This window comes from Urocitellus parryii, chromosome 4 (assembly GCF_045843805.1).
Source record: "Urocitellus parryii isolate mUroPar1 chromosome 4, mUroPar1.hap1, whole genome shotgun sequence".
NCBI classification, from domain to species: Eukaryota; Metazoa; Chordata; class Mammalia; order Rodentia; family Sciuridae; genus Urocitellus; species Urocitellus parryii.
This window is the reverse complement of record NC_135534.1, coordinates 82,821,889-82,844,044: the sequence shown is the minus strand read 5'-3', so window position 1 is coordinate 82,844,044 and position 22,156 is coordinate 82,821,889. Positions and strand designations below refer to the sequence as shown.

Genomic DNA, 22,156 nt, shown 5'->3' with positions numbered 1-22,156 from the left:
TGTGCTATAAGTTGTGAAGATTGTTTCTAAATTCTACTGTAATTTTGTTTCTATTTTAGAAAGTTGGATTACATGACTAACTGAATCAGAGACAGTTTTTAACATGAAGTTTATAAATTCTTGCATTTCTTTGAAAAATATAAAAATTGCATTATAAAATTGGTGAATAGGCTTTTAAGTGAAACTGATTTCTATTGTAGAAATTTTCTAGCAAAAATCATCTATTGTGTAACATAGCAATGTGAATTTTGTGGATTCTTAGTAATATTGATAATGATGATAATTTATAAATAGTTGCTTTACATACATTTTAAAGTTAGTCTGTGATTTTTAAATTTTACTTTAACTTCTTTAAATTTCACTTTGACTAAGTATCCAAGAGATACTTAGTGTTTGTTTTATATTCTGAAGAAAGTAAGCTAGAGTAGAATACCCCTGGTCATTCTAGATAAATGTGCTCCCAGTTTGATGGATCTTTTGAGTCATTGCAGGGATCATGAGCATCATGATCACAAAGCTTCAGATTAAATTAGTAAACTCATCCTTATAATTTTCTAGTGAACTTTTTTACAGTACAAAAAATAAGTTATCTTGCAAAGAATGTTTTCCTACCTTAATTATTCTTATAAGTTTTTAGGAAGCCAGAGTATCCAGAAATATAAATGTTTTGTTGTACAGTGTGTCACAATGTATGTAGATTGTAATTTTTTTCATTTCTCTCTTATAAGTTGATGTGTGTCTTTCCTCCTCCCTTATTCCCCTGGTAATCCTGTATAGGTTCATGAAGGATTCTTGGACAGTAAAGTATTTGTTTTGAATAGTACCAATTCGTCAAATCCATGTGAAAGAAGAAGTATTGACCTAAGGATATACATGCTTTGCTTTCTTCCATTTATAATTCTTTTGGTCTTCATTCGTGAGCTAAAGAATCTATTTGTACTTTCATTCCTTGCCAACATTTCCATGGCTGTCAGTCTTGTGATAATTTACCAGTACATTGTTAGGGTAAGTATGACGTATTTTTAACTAAATGTCATATATTTCCTACACAAGTAAAACTTTTGTTTACTTTGGAGTTAAAAGTAATGACACATAAAGACTGTTAGTGTACATCTGGCCACAGCAGACAGTGGTAAACTGTCTTGGTTTCTTTCTGGGGGATACTGCTAATTTGAAAGTGTGTGAAGTAGTGGTGACAAGTACAGGCTCTTTAGTCTGGCCTGGTTTTAGGTCTTGGTAAATATGCTTCTGGGCTTTGTGTCAGTGCTTCAGAAGATGATGCTGCATACCCCATAGAGTTCTTGTGAGATTTAGGGTTGTGGTTTCAGTACAGTGGCTCACAAGGAACAGTTTAAGTATATTATCTTTTCCTTTAAAATTTGAATCAGTAACAATTTATGGGGAAGTGTATGTAGTTCCACAATTTTCTTTCACTTATACATATTTATTTTCTGCCACTGCTTCAACCCACTCCCACTGTACAACTCTGTAATCCCTTTGTATGAAGTATATGCAATAACCTGAACTAATTTTATTATTCATTCTGGGGATTTTTCATCACAGTTTCTTTAAAACCTCTCAGGGTTCTGGGAATCTGCAAATCCCTTAGAATTGTTTTTAAGATTTAGTCTCTCTCCCTGTCTCTAATCCTCCTCCTTCTCCTTTTCCTTCTCCTCTTTCTCTTTCTTCCCTCTCTCTCTAGATATATACATATATATGTACACACACACACACACACACACACACACTTTTCTCTGCTAAGCAGCTGTATGGCTTTCATCTCTCAAAGGGCCAGTAACCCAGAAAAGGATGAAAATCCTTGTTCTATTCCTCCTGATCTAATCCTTCTTATGTTTCTTCAAAGATAATTGTTGCACATCTCTGTAACAATTTAATTGTAAACTCTTATTGTGGGTCTGTATTTCATTTTTCCCTTCTTTGATTTCCCGAACCATTATTCTCTCTTACAGTACTTAAGAGTGTAAAGGGACAGGAAAGAAGATCACATTAGGCTTTCTGGAGTTCATGACCCCTTAGCTGAATGTGTAAGACTTAGCAGGCAGAAAAGGTGGTTCCCTGGATAGAGGGAAATGGCATGAGCTCATTCATGAAGAAGTGAAATAGCATCCTGCTTGCCTTTTCTAACAGTTAGTGGTGGCAAATAATTCAGACCCTTCAAACTTCTTTTCTAACTCTAGCCTACGTTTTTGGTACTGTATCACCTTTTATCATACAGTTATACCTATGTTTCCATTGTTCCAGCCCTTTCTATTCCCTAAATTGTCCTTGTGCTTCATGCTTCAGTTGCTTTGTTCATCCGCTTTTCTTGACCTTGAATTCTGCATGTAGTCAGGTAAGCCAGAGAATGCAGGATGGTGAGGAAGTAGGGACCAGACTTTGGAATCTGGAAGAAGTGGTTGTTGTAGACCCAGAGAGTTTGAACAAAATATGCCCTTTGTGAGTTTTTCAGATTGTGAGAATTAGAAACAAGGCTATGTATCAGTGTCATGTAATCAAAACCAGAGTCAGGTCACCTATACTGAAATAAGGGTAATAACAACTGTTAGCTCACTGAGTAAATACTGAAACCAGAAGAAACTTATACTGGGAGCAGCAACAGAGCTGTGAAACAGAAAGCCAGAATCAGGAACCAAGTATCTCAGAGGCCTAAAGGAGCAATGATAGTAGAGTGGAGAAAGACTCTCTGTTGAGTACCAAAAGCAGTGTTTGTTAACTAACCATTTGGCTCTTAGCCTAGACCTGAGTGTGCTTTTGTATTTTCTGTTGTGGCAGGAGCCACACCCAGTGTGCACAGTCTGGAACTTACAGGTGGAAACAGGTAATCAGGAGAATTTTGCTCAGATGGAATGTGTGGCCATAAGGAAAACAGTTGCTTTGGCAATTAAATCCTAATATTTTGCTACATTTAAAATAGGCTGCTTAAAGTGTTTATTGAAAGAAATATTATATAATATATAACTCACATTTCCTGTTGTGAAGCTCAGAAGAATGGCATTTTACTCTTTCTTTCAAAATTCTCTAAAATAAATAAATATATTATCTGTTTTTTCTCCTTTCTGCAGAACATGCCAGATCCCCACAACCTTCCAATAGTGGCTGGTTGGAAAAAATACCCGCTTTTTTTTGGTACTGCTGTATTTGCTTTTGAAGGCATAGGAGTGGTAAGAATTAGTCTGTATTATATTTAAATATTAAGTTATCTCAAAGACTAACATTGTGAAGCTATGTAAAAATGCATATTTATTTTTTCTAATTTCAGTTTTCCTTAATCTGGGAACATGATTTCCAGTTTGGTATGGTAGATTTATATTATAGTTTAATTCTTCCATGAAGAGTTTAATCTTAAACGTATTAACTTCTTCTTTATTTGTAAAATAAGGAAACTAAACTAGATGATTTTAACATCGTATTATGTAATTTTAAATCTATACAAAATTTGGAGAGTAATATAATGACTGCCTGTGTAAGCATCACCAGCTTCCAAAATTCAACTCACCAGCTTCCAAAATTTAATTCAATTTGTTTTATCTGTACTCCACATACTTAAGCACATTCCATACATTTTATAGGCTAGATTATTTGAAGGAAATTGAAATTATTACTATATTGTTATATAAAATTCAAATATAAATTTTTAGCAGTTAATGTTTCCGTATGAAATGGACTTATTTACATGAAAAGTCAGAATAGTAATAGCGATACTACTTCCAGGGCTATTCTGAGAACTGTCTAAGATGCTATTGCAAAGCTTTTAGAATAATAGCTGCTGTACTTAAGCACTTAATAAATACTTGCTATTTTTATTATATACTGTCATTCCCTGTACAGCTAAATTATGTTTTGAACATTAACCTAAAAACCTTGATTTTTTTTCAATTAGCCTTTTCCTTAAAAGTTATTTTTATTCAATGAAAACCATTTACTATCTTTAATGAAATTGACAGACAGTCGATACAAATGGATAGATATAGAACCAGTTACAGATGTATGCATACATGTGTTAGTATACACACATGTATTTCCTAGCTCTGTCTCCTGATAGGACCTACAAGGAGTGACATCTAGAAGAAACAAGCATGCCCATAACCCAGATCTTTATTTCTAAATACACTTTTCCAACAAAAGAACTCAAGTACTTTAGAGACAAATGACTGATTTTAGGGCTGAAGCAAATAAATTCAGGATGAGTCTGGAGTGCCAGAAAGTAAGGAAATGCTTAAAAACAAAAGAATGGAGACACATCAAAGGGACACAGGAGCTATCCTCATAGAATTCAGAATGGCCAAGGTTAAAGCAATATGTGTGACCAAATGCATAACAAGAATATTTGATTATAATTCCATATATTAAACAAATCTATGTCAGTCCATGCTAATATGAATAAATGATTAAGCAAATAAATACATGAGGCAGAATCTCAAATGATTTATGTGGAGATTTCTCCCTCTGGAAGGTGTACTTAATTTCCCATTAGTCTTTGGAGTATGGGCTCAATTTAGAATATAAAAAGAACATGATGAAAGGAGAAAAAAATAACTTTGTAGCAGAGAAGCCCGGCAAAATACCTTAATGAAGTGATCAAAATGAACTTCACCAGGCATAAAAGCATATGATGACAAGAGCACTTCCCCTCTGTGGTATTCTTTAAAACCTATAATCCCAAACTAGTCACAAAAAAATGTTGGGCAAACTTGAATAGAGAGATACTGTGCAAAATAGATAATCCATACTGCTAAAAAAATTTCAGTATAATGAACAAGAAGGAAAGATTGAGAAACTACCAGAGATTAGAAAAGACATAGGATGAAAGCTGGCAAAATGCAGTGTTATCCTGGATGGGACTCTGGAAGAGAAGAAGGGCATTAATGGAAAATCTAATACAAATGAAGTTTAGAGTTTAGTTACTAGAAATGCACAAATAATAATAACGTAAAAAATTGGTTTATAGTTGTAGCACATATGACATGGTAAGTAATATGTTCACAGTGGGGGAAACTTCTTGAGGGATATGTGAGAACTCTGTAACTTTTTTGTAAATCTAAAATTATTCCAAAATAAAAAAAATATTTAAGAAATGGACAGGTTTGCCTGCCAAGGACTGATTTTTAAATATTTAAAAAACATTTTAATGTTTATTGTAGAAAATATAGGATAAGGTAAAATCCTTTAATAATTATATGCATTATTTTTAAGAAAGATTTTGTATATAAACTATAAAAAGACCAATTTGAGACCCTGTTATTTTCAAACATACTTGAATCACATTCTCTTTAAAATAATTATATTTTTAATTTTAGGTCCTTCCACTGGAAAACCAAATGAAAGACTCAAAACGCTTCCCTCAAGCTCTAAATATTGGCATGGGCATCGTTACAACTTTGTATGTGACTTTGGCTACTTTAGGATATATGTGCTTCCGTGATGAAATCAAAGGCAGCATAACTTTGAATCTTCCCCAGGATGTATGGTAGGTGGATATGAGTTCATCCTAGTTTTTATGTTTTATAGATAGAGCTTACTGCCTTCAATGGTAAAGGTATGTTGGATTTATGAGTTAATCATTTAAAACATAACTGATTTATTTATTTGGGTAACCTGGGTTTTTCATTAGTCTCTGAGGAGATCATCTATGAATTTGTGGATCTCTGTGGGATTTAAAAAAAAGAATTAAAAAAAATTGTGTTTCAAACATGAGTCATGTGTAAAAGCAAAATATAAATTATTGTAATATGGACACACTGTAATAGAAAAATACTCATTCTTGCTGCCAAAAAAGCAAAGACATTGGGTTTTTGATTTATGGTCCTTAGTATTCTACTGGTCAGCTTTGTATTATATGTACTTCAAATTGATTCAGAATCCAATTGGGACTCATTACTAATAATGAAATGATGCATCTTAGTGTTTTAAAATTATAATCATAGTCTTATAAATGAAGCAATATATGTGATTTTTCCTAGAGTTTTTTGGTGTTTGGGAATTTTAACAAAGTATTAGCAGTGATAATGATATAGACTTAATCTCTTATTTACAAAATGGATAATGCCTTAGTTTTGATAAATGTAAAGAATAAATGCTAAGTTGCTATTTTACTAAATGTCACACTGCTCCTTCAGCTACTTGGCTGGATGTCAGTGAAACTTTATTTATCTTTTGGGGTACTTGGGATTGAACTCAGGGTCATTCAAGTGCTAAGCCACATCTCCAGCCCTGTTTTGTATTTAATTTAGAGATAGGGTATCACTGAATTGCTTAGGGCCTTACTATACAATTGCTAAGGCTTGCTTTGAACTCATGTTCCTCCTGCCTCAGCCTTGTGAGCCACTGGGATTATAGGTGTGCTCCACCATGCCTGGCTGGAAGTCTGTGAAACTTTAAATATCTCACCAGTGTAGAGAAAATCAGCAACAGCAGAAATTGTGTTTTCTGAATGGCTTCCTGATGAGAGTTTGTCTGTTATTTAATTATCATTTGCATTCAGGGAATTTTTTGATTAAATATTTTGTTAGGACAAATGCACATAGGAAGCCATTCAAGTCAGAGGAATGTAAGTAGGATAGTTTCCAGGTGTCAGGGGGCACACATTCAGTGTGTTTATCTAATTTTTTTAATCATAATTTTATCTTAGTGACATTTTGTTAATGTTTCAAGGTGGAAACATTTTTCAAATGTTGTAAATGTATTTCAGGATGGAGTCATGATTGCAAAGAAGCTATATATATTTAAATTACCCCTGTTATAGTTAATTACATACTTTTGTTTCCTTCAAATATATATTTTTCTTTTTCATATATAAGGACTAAAAGCTTAAACAACTTAGTTGAAAAGAATGAAGGCTAAAAATTATGATAGTATAGTTCATACTTTGAATATTATAAAATATCTAGAAAATATATATTTTTCCAATTATAAGCCAGTAACATTTAGTCTCAATCTTAAAAATAATAATTTAAAATTGGACAGGTATATTTTATTATTTATATTTTTAACTTTCTGGTTGATACATAATATTTGTACATGGTTATTAGACAGAATGCAGTGTTTTCATTCAGATATACATTGGATAGTAGTCAACCATCATCTCAATTTTTATCTTTTCCTCATGGTGAATATACTCAAATTTCTTCCTCCAAGTATTTTGAGAAGAGAACATGCATTTTAAAAAAATTTTCCTGTAGCTTTATTGAGGTAAAATTTAAGTACAATAAAATGCACATATTTCAATTATGCAATTTGATCAGTTTTGATATGTATTGTAACCAATACAATCAATATAAAAAGCATTTCCACTACTTTTTAAAAAATTTGAAATCATGCAGACTGTGTTTCCTGTATGAACACTTATGAATGTCTTAGAGGTCAAGGAAGAATGTATAATAAAAGTAAATAAAAATGCTTTGAATTAAGTGATGATAAAAGCTTAAGATATCAGAATCTTTGGGATCAAACAGTTCTCAGATGAACATTTATAACTTAAAGTACTGTATCAGAAAGAAGCTAGACTAACAATCAAATTATTTTCAAATTATGTACTAGGAAGGAAAAAATAAGAACAGTAGCAAAAATATATGAAATAGAGAAGAAATAATACAGCTAAAATTTGATAAAAATCTAACAATTCTAATTAAGAGAAAAGCAAGAACACAAAAATTAATATTAATAAAAAGGGAGATATCAAGATAACTCTACAAATGCTAAAAAATATATTAAGGTAATATTATAGTTGATGCCAAACATATGTGATAGTTTACATAACATGGTCTATATTAGAGAAAGATCTGTGTGCTGCTGAGAAGAAAGTGTATTCAGTCATTTATGAATGAAATAATTTATATATGTCAAGTCTAAATTATCAATTGTATTTTTTTACTTCTGTAGCTTCTTTATTTAGTTTTTGTTTGGAGGATCTATCCATTGGCGACAGAGGCATGTTAAAATGACCCAGTATTATTGTGTTGTGGTCTGTTTGGTTCTTGAAATTGAGATGAGTTTGTTTGATGTATGTAGACATCCCTTGTTTGGGGCATAAATATTTATGATTGTTATGTCTTGTTGATGGATAATTTCCTTAAACAGTATGAAATGTCCTTCATTGTCCATTCTGATGAATTTTGGCTTGAAGTTCATTTTACCCTTTATGAGGATAGAAATCTCTGCTTCTTTACATGATCCATGAGAGTGGGAGATCATGCATTATTGTTAATTATATTCACCTTGCTGTGCTGTCACATCTATGAGTGAGATCATGTAGTTTCTGGTTTTGCCTGATTTACTTCATTTAACATAGTGTCCTCCAGGTCTGTATGTGTTGTCACAAATGATAGGATGTCATACTTTTTTATGGCTGCATTTTATTCCATTGCGCATTCATTTGTTCATTGGTGAACATTTAGGTTGATTTCATATCTTGGATATTGTAAATAGTGCTGCAATAAAGTGTCTTTTCATCATGTTGATTTCATTTTCTTTGGTGATATAGCCAGCAGTGGGATTTCTGGATGGTATGATAGGTATAATTTTAGTTTTGGGGAAACCTCAGTACTTTTCTCCATAATGGCTATACTAATTTACATTTTCATCAACAGTGTATAAAGTCTCTCTTCCTCTAAATCCTTCCCAGCATTTGTTATTTTTTAATCTTTTTGAGAGGAGCCATTCTCATGTGGAGTAAGGTGAGATACCTCATTGTGGTTTTTCTTCTCATTGAACATTTTTTCATTTATATGTTGGACATTTGTATGTCTTCTTTTGAGAAATGTGAAAGGGAGTTTTAATGTTGAATATAAAACAGGTAGAAGCAATCTCAAAATTTTTCTCTACTCTTATTCACAAAGCATTTAAGGAAAATTTTATGGGAGAAGGGACAGAAGAGGAAATATGCACACATTCAAAATAATATGTTCCTTATCCCAAGACAAGTAAGAATATGGTGAAGGAAAAATGGACAGGAATAAGAGGGAATTCTTTTGGTATTCACAGCTCAATCTTGGGGCATGACACTGTCCATGTAGTAGCTCCAATTAATCTTTTTCTGTTCCCACAGCTACTTCTTACCCCCTAATTGTTATGGCTCTCTGGTTAGAATGGAACTCATTTGATTAAAAGGCGGGCTAATAAATTGATCATAGTTTCTACTCAAGAAAGTCTAGCAAGTCACCTGCTTTTCATTTAGTGAACCTACAATAATTATTCAAAGAATAACAAAAACAGAAAAAAATAGGAAAGCATGTCAAGATGAATATTTCCTTTGAGAGAACTTCTGTTGCTTCATTCCTTTTCATTGTGGAAATATGCTTTTGGTGGCCTGTAATATTTCTTTTTGATCTCTGCACCTGTGGGAATGTTAAAATAATAGTCATGCCTAGGAATTCAGAAAAAGTTTTGTCCGTCTTTTTACAGTTATAGTTGTTTATAAAGTGAGAAGTTTCAGTTAGTATAATTTGAGATTATATCTGAGATTCCTTTCTTTTTTTTTAAAAGATAGAGTGAGAGAGAGGAGAGAGAGAGAGAGAGAGAATTTTTTTTAATATTTATTTTTTAGTTCTCGGCGGACACAACATCTTTGTTGGTATGTGGTACTGAGGATCGAACCCGGGCCGCACGCATGCCAGGCAAGCGCGCTACCGCTTGAGCCACATCCCCAGCCCAAGATTCCTTTCTTTAATGTTTTTTCTTCCCTTCTTTTTCTGTATGTAATACAGAAGGCCTTGGAAGGTACAGAGTGTACAGTGTACTCAGTGGCTGAGTATGAAAGCTGATGACTCTAGCAAGAGCATTTCAGGGACCTAATGACTATTAGCCATGGCAAGGAATAAGGGGACTTTGAAGCCAAATTGACTAGTCTCAGAGATTATAACGGCTGTTTTTTTCAAGAAAAGGTTGAATTAGAGAGAGACCCTAGGATGAAGTGAGTGTGAATTATAGAAGTTCCAAGTTATTACATCTTCAGTATTCCTGAGTTGTCATCGGTAAAAGCTGGTTATGAATAATGCTATTCAAGGTAATATGTTTGGCTTTTTAAGCAAGGAGTGTATTTTAAAGGTGATAATAAAGTAAATTCACAAAATACTATTATAAGTTTAGAAGCATTTCCTGTGTAACCTAATAGTATAATCAAGACATGACTTCTGGTTCTATTCAAATATTTTGCCAGCTTTTTTCCAAAAGAGTAACTATTTTAGTCAGCCTTTCATTACTCTGAGATAATTAAACTTATAAAATAAAAAGTTTTATTTTGGCTCAAAGTTTTGGAGGTTTCAGTCCATGGCTGACTAGGAAGAACATCATAGCAATAGCACATGACTGAGTAAAAATCACTCACTTACCTCATGACTGGGAAGTGAAAGTCAGAAGAGAAAAGGACTGAAGGACCCATTATTCCATTAAAGGGCATGCCCCTGGGGACCTGAGGTCCTCCCACTAGATCCCACCTTTTCTCTTAAAAATTTCACAACCTCCCTAAAGTCCAATCTGAGGACCAAGCCTTTATAAAATGCACCTTTGGGGAACACTTATCCATACTATAGCAGCAACCCAGATAGAAGAATGAGAAAAGCATTCCCTCCGGAGTCCTGGGGCAGGTCCCAACATGGCCTAACTTTAGCACAACATCAGTGTATACTTTATTTTTAAGAAGTATACCTTTTGCATTTTAGTTTATACAAAAATCATTTTCTTTCAAAATAATTTTCTCTCAAAAATTCTGTTTTGGAGTAAAATCTATACTTTAGAAAAGTTCACCACATAACCTATAGTTTGGAAAACCCCAAGCACACTGCCACAATCCAAGAGGGAATATATAATTCAGGATTTTTTTTTAAAAAGTGTTTCAGGGCAGTTGCAAGAAGAATAACCAAAAAGAAATTATCAACCTGTCAAATACAGGACTTCAAAAATGTGTGATGTAAATGATAATATGGACCATAGAAATGTTCATTTTCATAAGGACTGTGGTTGCCTCGTATAATTTGTTGTTGTTTTTTTTTTCATATAAATGTCAGGTTCTTACATATTACTGGTATTACTTGAAGTTATAGAATCTCCTTACCAATATGGAGGTCCTAACTAGAAAGTGTTTATATTAGTTTGATCTGGAAAATCCCAAAAACACAGAATGTGGAATTAGGTTAGCAGCAGAGGTGTTAAGAATTATCTTTTGAGTTTGGGCTTGGGAGTGAATACCGCATAATTTTAAAATCTTCTAGATGATTGTATTTAAATTTCATCTGTCTCTTAACTCCTCCAATAGTAATTTATGGATCTCAGAATAGAAGATGGAGATTTTTAGTTTGTATCTCTATTGTAAAGGAGAGTTGAAGGTGCAGAGACTTGAGGGTAATCACTGAGTGCCAATGATGATTTAATAAGTTCTTGAGAAGACTTGAATAGCAAATAGTAATATCTGTGTTCTGTCTTATCAAGTGTCCTCCAGTGATGGTATATACCTCTTAGGAACAAAACATACCTCTCTTTTTTAATTATTATTTTTTATTTATATGTGACAGCGGAATGCATTACAATTCTTATTACACATACAGAGCACAATTTTTCATATCTCTGGTTGTATACAAAGTATATGAATATACCAATTAGTGTCTTCATACATGTAGTAAAGTCCATCACATTCCACCATCATTTCTAACCCCATGACCCCCTCCCTTCCCTTCCCATTCTTCTACCCTATCTAGAGTTTGTCTATTCCTATCATGCTTCCCCTCTCCCTATCCCACTATGAATGTTTTCTCCTTATATCAGAGAAAACATTCAGCATTGGTTTTCTTGGGAATGGCTAACTTCACTTAGCAATATCTTCTTAATTATGTGATGAATATGTTATAACAGGATACTTATGGAATTTCTTCTTGCTTGGCCACAGTTTAAAGAACTGTTTATAATCCTTACTACTTAAGTTTTAAGACATCAGAAATAAACTTAAAGCCTAATTAAACATTTTACCAAAAGTAGAATATGTTATATCCTTTTAAATGATTTGTATCCTAAGAAATGATATATATCCTAAATGATTTTATATGCTAAGAAAGAAAACTCTATAAATATATAATTTATTTATTTTTAATATTTTTTGGTTATAGATGGACACAGTACCTTTATTTTTATGTGGTGCTGAGGATCGAACCCAGTGCCTCACACATGCAAGGTGTATGCTCTACCACTGAGCCACAACCCCAGCCCCAATCTATAAATAACTTATATCCTAAGAAAATACTATTCCCTGTGCTTAGAACTCTTAGGAGGGAAAGTAGAACTCTTAAGTGAAAAGTCTATGATTATAGATCATGTTGCTGATAAAAGAGAACACACGTTAATCGTTGCTCAAACGCCACAGCACATTCAGTTCCCTGCCTCCTCACTAGTTTGTTTCTTTAAAAAAAAAAAAAAAAACAAGAGTAATTGGATGTTTCTTTTGACTGTTGGGAAATACTGATATATTAAAAATAGAACACATTAATTTTATTTTCTATAGCCCAAGGGTGTAGGTTCTGTTATATTCTACTGAGACCTATTATTATATGTTTTTCTATTCATTGTCATTTTTAATATTCAAAAAAATCTTCATTGGGTGCCATGGTTGCAAACCTGTAAACCCAGTAGCTTGGGAGGCAGAGGTAGGAGGATCACAAGTTCAAAAGCAACTTAGGGAGACCCTATCTCAAAATTACTTATAAAAAGGGCTGAAGATGTGCCTCAGTGGCTGAGCACCCCTGGGTTCAATCCCTGGTACCAAATAAATAAATAAAATAAATCTTTTGCCAGACAAAAAGAAATTTACTAAAATTTTTATCAAAATATGCATACTGAGTTTGATAGGAGGCTATCTATAATGTAGAAATTCAGAGATCACATATTTTATACACATACCAAAATATACTATAGTGGTACACTTATAAATATGTACGATTATTAGGTATCTATTGAAAAATAATTTTTAATGTTAATCTTTTCTTCCTGCTCTTCCTCCCTAAACAGAGACATGAGATGGGAGGGAAAGGGAGAGAAAAGGGAAATTGCATAGAAATGAGGGGAGACCCTCATTGCTATACAAAATTACATATAAGAGGTTGTGAGGGGAATGGGAAAATAAACAATGAGAGTAATAAATTACAGTAGATGGGGTAGAGAGAGAAGATGGGAGGGGAGGGGAGGGGGGATAGTAGAGGATATGAAAGGTAGCAGAATACAACAGTTACTAATAGGGCATCATGTAAAATTGTGGATGTGTAACCGACGTGATTCTGCAATCTGCATTTGGGGTAAAAATTTGGAGTTCATAACCCACTTGAATCTAATGTATGAAATATGATATGTCAAGAGCTGTGTAATGTTGTGAACAACCAATAAAAAATAAGTTAAAAAAAAGAAAAAGAATTTTTAAAAGAAATCTAAGAATATTAATGAAACTTAAAATTTCTATGCTATTTTGAAGTACTGAGTTTCAAAGAGATAAAATTTTTTGGACAAAAGAATATCCCATGAACTCTGTTTCCATTATTAACATAATTTTAACACAGGCAGTATAATTTAGAAAACTTTGCATGTTGAAACTGTTTAGACCCCTCCTATTTCTGCTGCAAATAACATCATACCAAGATTTTTAAGCAAGATAAACTATGATTAAGAATTCACTGAAGTTTCTCTTCTAAATACAGATTGCTGAGTCATGTCTCAAGATTTCAGAGACAACAGATATGCTTAATTTATAAAAAGAAAGTTGAAAAACATCAGCTCTTGATGGGGCTGAGCGTACCCTCAGAACACTGGCTTAACCCTTAGCCCACAGTGAAGTCTTCCCAATAGTAGATAGCCAACCTTTGCATGCCATGTCCAAATTTTCCAGGCTTGTCAAAGTTCAAATATCATCTAGAAATCTAATTAGTGGAGATTAGTTGACTTTTTACAAACAATATTTTTGGTTAGTGGGTTCTAGTCCAAGTTCGTTTGTTGTTTTTCTGAATTTCTTGTTTATCTTATCAAAATAAAAAGGAGGTAAGCCAGATTCATATTAAGACTAAATTTTCGATTTTTCTCAACAGGTTATATCAATCAGTGAAAATTCTGTATTCCTTTGGCATCTTTGTGACATATTCAATTCAGTTCTATGTTCCAGCAGAAATCATTATCCCTGGAGTCACATCTAAATTTCATGCTAAATGGAAGCAAATTTGTGAATTTGGGATAAGATCCTTCTTGGTTAGTATTACTTGTAAGTATCACTGCATACTTGTATTAAAATAATTTTTATTGTTGAATTTCTTAAAATTATATTATCACAAAGTATTATAACAGGAAGCATTACAACACTGGACTAGCCTGGGATTGCTAAAATGGTCATATTACTGGTATTCCAAGGAACAAGCAGTTCTGGGAATTCTGTTTTGGCCCATTTAGGGTTAGAGGATATAGACCTAGAACTTCTGGTCAACTCCATAAATCACACTGAGCAGTGTGGATGGAGCTTGTGCCTATATTTAAAGAATTGATTGTATTATATTTTGTTAGAAAGATAAAAATAAAACTGGAAAGAATAGATAAAACTTATTAAAGTAATGATATAAAAGAGTTACATCAATTTATAAGGGAAATCATATTGCTAAATAAATTTGATGAGCCCATTTTCTGGTGGCTCATGAGACATCCAGTAGAAAAAATTTATTTAAAAAAATTAAATATTTTCATACATTGCTTTTATTGACATTTTGATAATTGGACTAAATAAAAAGAAAAAAATTTAATTCCTGGGTCCTTGATACACTTTGAGTTGAGTTTTGTATATGGTGAGAGAGAGGGGTTTAATTTAATTTTTGTTGCATATGGATTTCCAGTTTTCCCAGCACCATTTGTTGAAGATGCTATCTTTTCTCCAATGAATGTTTTTGGCACCTTTGTCTAATATAAGATAATTATAATTTTGTGGGTTAGGCTTTGTGTCCTCTATTCTGTACCATTGGTCTACCAGTCTATTTTGGTGCCAATACCATGCTGTTTTTGTTACTATTGCTCTGTAGTATAGTTTTTAAAGGTCTGCTATAGTGATGCCACCTGCTTCACTCTTCCGCTAAGGATTGCTTTAGCTATTCTGGGTCTCTTATATTTTCAGGTGAATTTCATGATTCCTTTTTCTATTTCTATGAGGAATGCCATTGGGATTTTGATCAGAATTGCATTACATCTGTATAATGCTTTTGGTAGTATGGTCATTTTGATAATATTAATTCTGCCTATACAAGAGCAAGATAGATCTTTCCATCTTCTAAGGTCTTCTTTGATTTCTTTCTTTAGGGTTCTGTAGACATATTAATAGAGGCCAGAATTTTTAATATCTTTATCCATTTCTTCACATGGGCAGAATAAGTTTATTTAGCACTTAGTAGATCTGTTTATGATAGTTGTCTGTAGATGACATAGGCCAATGTATTTATAATAATCCCATAGCGAATATTTTTAATAACTAAACTATTCTTATCTTAAACATTCCTTAGTTTTATTGTATTTGCCCATTTGAGTTTTTGTATTATGGATTTGTCTAAAGTTTATGTACTACTTTGTCTACTCGTATCATTACTAAATGACGTTTTTCAAGTCATTTTCAGTAGCAAATATATATTGGTTATATAAGATTTTAAATATGGCTTTAACTCATTGAAATTATACTACTTCTGTAATATGAATTGTAATGCAGTCTGCTGTCATATATAACAAATTAGAATCAAAAATTAAAGCAACAACAACAAAAAGAAATTATACTACTACTTGATTTTTAAATGTTTGGTGAAATTTAATATATAAATAATAACATTATATAGTATTTTTCCACATGGTTTCTCACAACAGTATTTCACTTGAATCATATGTAGGGAAATAGATATATCACAGAAAATTTAATAAAAGACAAAGAAGATAGAAACAAGAAAAGCAAAAGGAAATAAACTTAGAGAGATAACAAAGAATTAGAGACAAAATGATGGTATTTGAAGACAAGTAAAGGAGAGTCAACACTGGCATAATTGGCCCCAAAGAAAAAACTTTGGTGATATGTTTGTCATTGATGACAGTGATGGTGGTGTTGCCACAGCATGCATGGAGCAAATTCGGCTGTTATTTCTGCTAGCAACTCCAAACTCTCAATAAATCACAATTTAAATATAGTATGAAGAAGGACTATGATTTTTGATGTTTATAAATATTTCTGTTGACACTTTTTGATAAGATCAAGATAAGATCAAGAAAGCACCAGGCTACAAATTACAAACTTGAAAATGGCTTGGAAGAAATTTCTTCTGACAATAGTGAAGCATGCAATTAGGAGAAATGAGTTTTGGTGTTTTACAATACAGTAGGGTGACTGTAATTTGCAACAACCTATTATATATTTTATGACAGAAAAAATAAACTGAAATGCTCTCTAATCAAAGAAATGATAAGAAGATGGAAATGCTAATTTTTCTGATTTTTTTTTCTGTTTTGCAGTACTAGGTATTGAACCCATAGATTCTTTACACTAATCCACATCCCCAACCTTTTCTTTATATTTTATTTTGAGATAGGGTCTTGCTAAATTGCCCAGGTTGGCTTCAAACTTGTAATTCTCCTACCTTCACCCCCACCCCCCCTGTAATTATAGGCATGTGCCACCCTGCCTAGTTTAATTATCCTGATTTGACTCTTATATATTGTGTACATGTATCAAATTACCACACTACCCCATAAATAAAGACTGAGCTAAACTTAGTTTATTTAAAAGTCATTTTAGTTTGAAGTAATGTAACAGAAAAGTTGTAAAAGAAGGTAGAATTCCTATAAATCTTTTACATAGCTTCCTCTCATGTTCTTATGTCACTATGATACAATTATTAAAATCCAGGAAATTAACATGGTATAATGCTACTAACCAATATATAGACTTTATTTTAGTTTTCCCATTAATATTCTCTTCTGGTCTGAGAATCAATCCAAGGTTCAACTTGAATTTAGTTATTATGTCTTATTAGTCTCTTCCAATCTTGATAGTCCTTGTCTTTGTCTTTCTATTTTTGATTTTGTCTCTTTGTCTTTGAACTTGACACTTTTGAAGTGCCAGTAATTTTGTAGCATTTCGTCCAGTTTAGATTTTCCTGATGCTTGCTTATGAATAAAATCAAGCATTTAAAAAAGAATTACAAAGGAGTGATGCTCTGCACTTCTCAGTACATCGAATCATGGTTTTAGTATGTCGCACTGGTGATATCAACTTTGTTCACTTGGCTAACATGGTCTCTGACCTAGATCTCCATTTTAAAGACACTATTTTTCCATTCATCTATTGAAGGGCATCTAGGCTGATTCCACAATCTTGCTATCGTGAATTGTGCTGCTATGAACATCGATGTAGCAGTGTCCCTGTAGCATGCTCTTATTAGGTCTTTAGGGAATAGACCGAGAAGGGGAATAGCTGGGTCAAATGGTGGTTCCATTCCCAGCTTTCCAAGAAATCTCCATACTGCTTTCCAAATTGGCTGCACCAATTTGCAGTCCCACCAGCAATGAACAAGAGTGCCCTTTTCCCCACATCCTCTCCAGCACTTATTGTTGTTTGACTTCCTAATGGCTGCCAATCTTACTGGAGTGAGATGGTATCTTAGGGTAGTTTTGATTTGCATTTCTCTGACTGCTAGCGATGGTGAGCATTTTTTCATGTACTTATTGATTGATTGTATGTCCTCTTCTGAGAAGTGTCTGTTCAGGTCCTTTGCCCATTTATTGATTGGGTTACTTGTTGTCTTATTGTCTAATTTTTTGAGTTCTTTATATATTCTGGTTATTAGGGCTCTATCTGAAGTGTGTGGAGTAAAGATTTGTTCCCAGGATGTAGGCTCCCTGTTTATCTCTCTTATTGTTTCTTTTGCTGAGAAAAAACTTTCTAGTTTGAGTAAGTCCCATTTGTTGATTCTAGTTGTTAACTCTTGCGCTATGGGTGTCCTATTGAGGAATTTGGAGCCTGCTCCCACAGTATGTAGATCATAACCAACTTTTTCTTCTATCAGATGCCGTGTCTCTGATTTAATATCAAGCTCCTTGATCCATTTTGAGTTAACTTTTGTGCAAGGTGAGAGATAGGGATTCAGATTCATTTAGATGCAAATGTATTTCCAGTTTTCCCAGCACCATTTGTTGAAGATGCTATCCTTCCTCCATTGCATGCTTTTAGCCCCTTTATCAAATATAAGATAGTTGTAGTTTTGTGGATTGGTTACTGTGTCCTCTATTCTGTACCATTGGTCCACCCGCCTGTTTTGGTACCAGTACCATGCTGTTTTCGTTACTATTGCTCTGTAGTATAGTTTGAAGTCTGGTATCGCTATACCGCCTGATTCACACTTCCTGCTTAGTATTGTTTTTGCTATTCTGGGTCTTTTATTATTCCATATGAATTTCATGATTCTTTTATCTATTTCTACAAGAAATGCAGCTGGGATTTTGATTGGCATTGCGTTGAACTTATAGAGAACTTTTGGTAATATCGCCATTTTGATGATGTTGGATCTGCCTATCCATGAGCAGGGTATATTTTTCCATCTTCTAAGGTCTTCTTCTATGTCTTTCTTTAGGGTTTTGTAATTTTCATTGTATAAATCTTTCACCTCTTTTGTTAGGTTGATTCCCAAGTATTTTATTTTTTTGGGGGATATTGTGAATGGAGTAGTTGTCCTCATTTCCGTTTCAGAGGATTTGTCGCTGATATACAGGAATGCCTTTGATTTATGCGTGTTGATTTTATATCCTGCCACTTTGCTGAATTCATTTATTAGCTCTAATAGCTTCTCTGTAGACCCTTTTGGGTCTGCTAGGTATAGAATCATATCATCTGCAAATAGTGATAATTTAAGTTCTTCTTTTCCAATTTTTAATGTGGCATTTATACACAATGGAGTATTACTCTGCATTTAAAAATGACAAAATCATAGAATTTGGAGGGAAATGGATGGCATTAGAGCAGATTATGCTAAGTGAAGCTAGTCAATCTTTAAAAAACAAATACCAAATGACTCCTCTGATATAAGGGGAGGAAACAAGGACAGGGTAGGGACGAAGAGCTTGAGACGAAGATTTTCATTAACAGGGTTGAGAGGTGGGAGGGAAAGGAAACGAGAAGGGGAATCGCATGGAAATGGAAGGCGATCCTCAGGGTTATACAAAATGACATATAAGAGGAAAGGAGGGGTAAGACAAGATAATTCAAATGGAAGAAGTGATTTACAGTAGAAGGGGTAGAGAGAGAAAAGGGGAGGGGAGGGGAGGGGAGGGGGGATAGTAGACAATAGGACAGACAGCAGAATACATCAGACACTAGAAAGGCAATATGTCAATCAATGGAAGGGTAACTGATGTGATGCAGTAATCTGTATACGGGATAAAATTGGGAGTTCATAACTCATTTGAATCAAACTGTGAAATATGATGTATGAGGAACTATGTAATGTTTTGAATGACCAACAATAAAAAAAAAAGAAAAAAAAAAGACACTATTTTTCCTTTTATAATTAGTATGTAGTAGAGAGGTATTGTGAGACCCTGTAAATATCCTGATCTCCACTTGTAACATCGTTGAGTGAGTTTTCCTGTTCAATGATTATGTTGGTATTTGGTTAAAATGATTTTCTACTTCCATCACTCTTTCCATTTTGATTAATTGGAATATTACTGTAAGGACTAGGTGTCTCTTCTCTCTCATTTATTTATATCATATCACCCCTTGTTTTGTGTATTGTAGAATGATCTTTATGACAGGCAGAATAATTCAAATACTTTGGAAATAAACTATCCAAACTTTCCTAGAGCAAAAAATTAAACATTGTTTATATACAAACTGTTGACAAGTCAAAGTTCAAGAAGTATCACTCTACTGTTTTGACTTCTTTTCCCTTTTTTTTAATATGCTCAGAAAAAACTATAGCAGAATTTTACAAAGCAATAGTTTAGTAGTCTGACTTCCATTAGCTATTTTTACTATATTGAAAAGTATTTAGTATTCAGTAAGTATTCATATTGTATTTAGTACTCATGTAAGTACTAGATATTTAAACTAGATAAATATGTATTTTTATTTTCAGGTGCTGGAGCAATTCTTATTCCTCGTTTAGACATCGTAATTTCTTTTGTTGGAGCTGTGAGCAGCAGCACGTTGGCCCTGATTCTACCACCTTTGGTTGAAATTCTTACATTTTCTAAGGAACATTACAATATATGGATGATCCTGAAAAATATTTCTATAGCATTCACTGGAGTTGTTGGCTTCTTATTAGGTACATATGTAACTGTTGAAGAAATTATTTATCCAACTGCCAGCGATGTAACTGGTACTCCACAAAATCCCTCTCTGAGTTTGAATTCAACATGCTTAGCATCTGGTTTGAAATAATAGAAGCAGAGTTCAGATTCTTATACTTTTGTCTCAGTTTTGAAAGCAATTAAAATAAGAACAGTAAAATACACATCACCATATACTCAAAAATAGATCATCCTCTCCCCATTTTTGGCACAGTGTTAATATTTTGGCAGAAAACTACAATGCTTTACCAGTAATGGTGAACTATATGACATGCTTTAAATAATACCAATAATGTTTAAATTACTTTGGACAATTAGAAAAATTAAAATATAAAAAAATTAAAGAATAAAAATATTTCTAAATTATTTATAATTTTTGTAAGAAACACTTTAATCAAGGTTTCTCTCTTACCCCCATGCTACCTTTTTGCCACCAAATTGAGGAGATATAGGACTTCAGCAGTTTGGGAATTAAATCAGGACATACATAACAAAAGTCTCTCTCTAGACCATCCAAGTGAATATCAGAGTAAGCTTTTTATATAACGTAAGAAAATCTGGATTGTTTTTATTAGGTATTTAGCCAAATACTTACTTATGCTTAGCCCATCCATTGGAAAATATACTTCCCATGATATAAGCATCAGAAAATCCCCCAAACAGAATTATTTTTACACTGTACTGTATAGTAGGTGATCTTCATATTAGGCAGGAGGTACTTATCAAGATTCTGATTTAGTGTTTCAGTCAGATTTGGAAGGGACTTTAAAGGTTACCCAGTACAATTCCTTGTAAGTTGTAAGTGAAGACTCAGAAAAGTTAAGCAACTTGGTCAAGGCTGCTCGGGCTTGAGAAAAAGAGAACCTGATTTCTTGACTACCAGGCCAGGGATTTTATTTTTCACATCACATCCAAGAATAAATTATCTTCAGTTTAATTTTATTGTTGAGTCTATTTAATTATATTTTTATATTTTGAAAGTGGGTATATGATCTTTGAATAGTATACATCACCTGAACAGAAAACCAGGAAACTAAGAACCGAGCACTGTGGCTTCATACCTCAGCAAGGGAAAGAAGCAATTGTTTTTTTAATACAGAATTGAGACCATTGCTGCTATGACATGGTGGGCTAGAATGGGCCGTGCTGCAGTGTTTGTGGCTGGAGCTCTCCTTATGTTCCTTCTCTTCCCTCAGTTTCATAGGCACTAACTTCCTTAATAGCAGAAAATAGATACTGACGAAATATAAGACTTGTGGGTTTTTTCAGCCTTATGGTTTTCCTTCTTCCAGTCTTTCATTGATCTGAATGGGCAGAATAAAAGAACCATAAAATGCATGGATAGGGGGCTGGGACTGTAGAGCTCTCGCCTAGCATGTGTGAGGCGCTGGGTTCGATCCTCAGCACCACATAAAAATAAATAAATAAAAAAGAAGTATTGTATCCAACTATAAAAACTAAAAAAATTTTTAAAAAATGCATTGATAGGAAAAATTCAAACAATAATAATCTATTAACTAAATATTGAGACACTCCAGGTATCTTCCAGAGAAATACCTTCTATTCTTCCAAATTCTTCAAGCACACTTAATAACCAGAACAAATAATCTCATTTGATGGGGAAGATGAAAATTATTAAGTTTAAAGCATAAGGAGAAGAATTTCTTTTGACTTAAAAAAATTCAAACTTTAAAACATGGAACATTTTAATTGGCCTGGTGGTAGTCTAATGGATAATGCTGCAAGATGCCATTAAACTCACTGTAGAGAATATATTCTCTATTTTTGTATATAAATGTTTACATAGGTATTT

General features: G+C 33.2%; 1 protein-coding gene across 1 annotated transcript in view; it reads left to right on the top strand.

Annotated features, from left to right (window-relative positions):
- Slc36a4 (solute carrier family 36 member 4) overlaps positions 1-20,649 on the top strand; it is a 47,461-nt gene extending 26,812 nt beyond the window's left edge. The window contains exons 7-11 of the mRNA XM_026396111.2: positions 778-1,005; positions 3,084-3,182; positions 5,319-5,488; positions 14,073-14,242; positions 20,127-20,649. Coding sequence (XP_026251896.1) covers positions 778-1,005; positions 3,084-3,182; positions 5,319-5,488; positions 14,073-14,242; positions 20,127-20,434 — 975 coding nt within the window. The 3' untranslated portion in view covers positions 20,435-20,649. The remainder of the gene's footprint in view (positions 1-777; positions 1,006-3,083; positions 3,183-5,318; positions 5,489-14,072; positions 14,243-20,126) is intronic.
- The last annotated feature ends 1,507 nt before the right edge of the window (positions 20,650-22,156 follow it).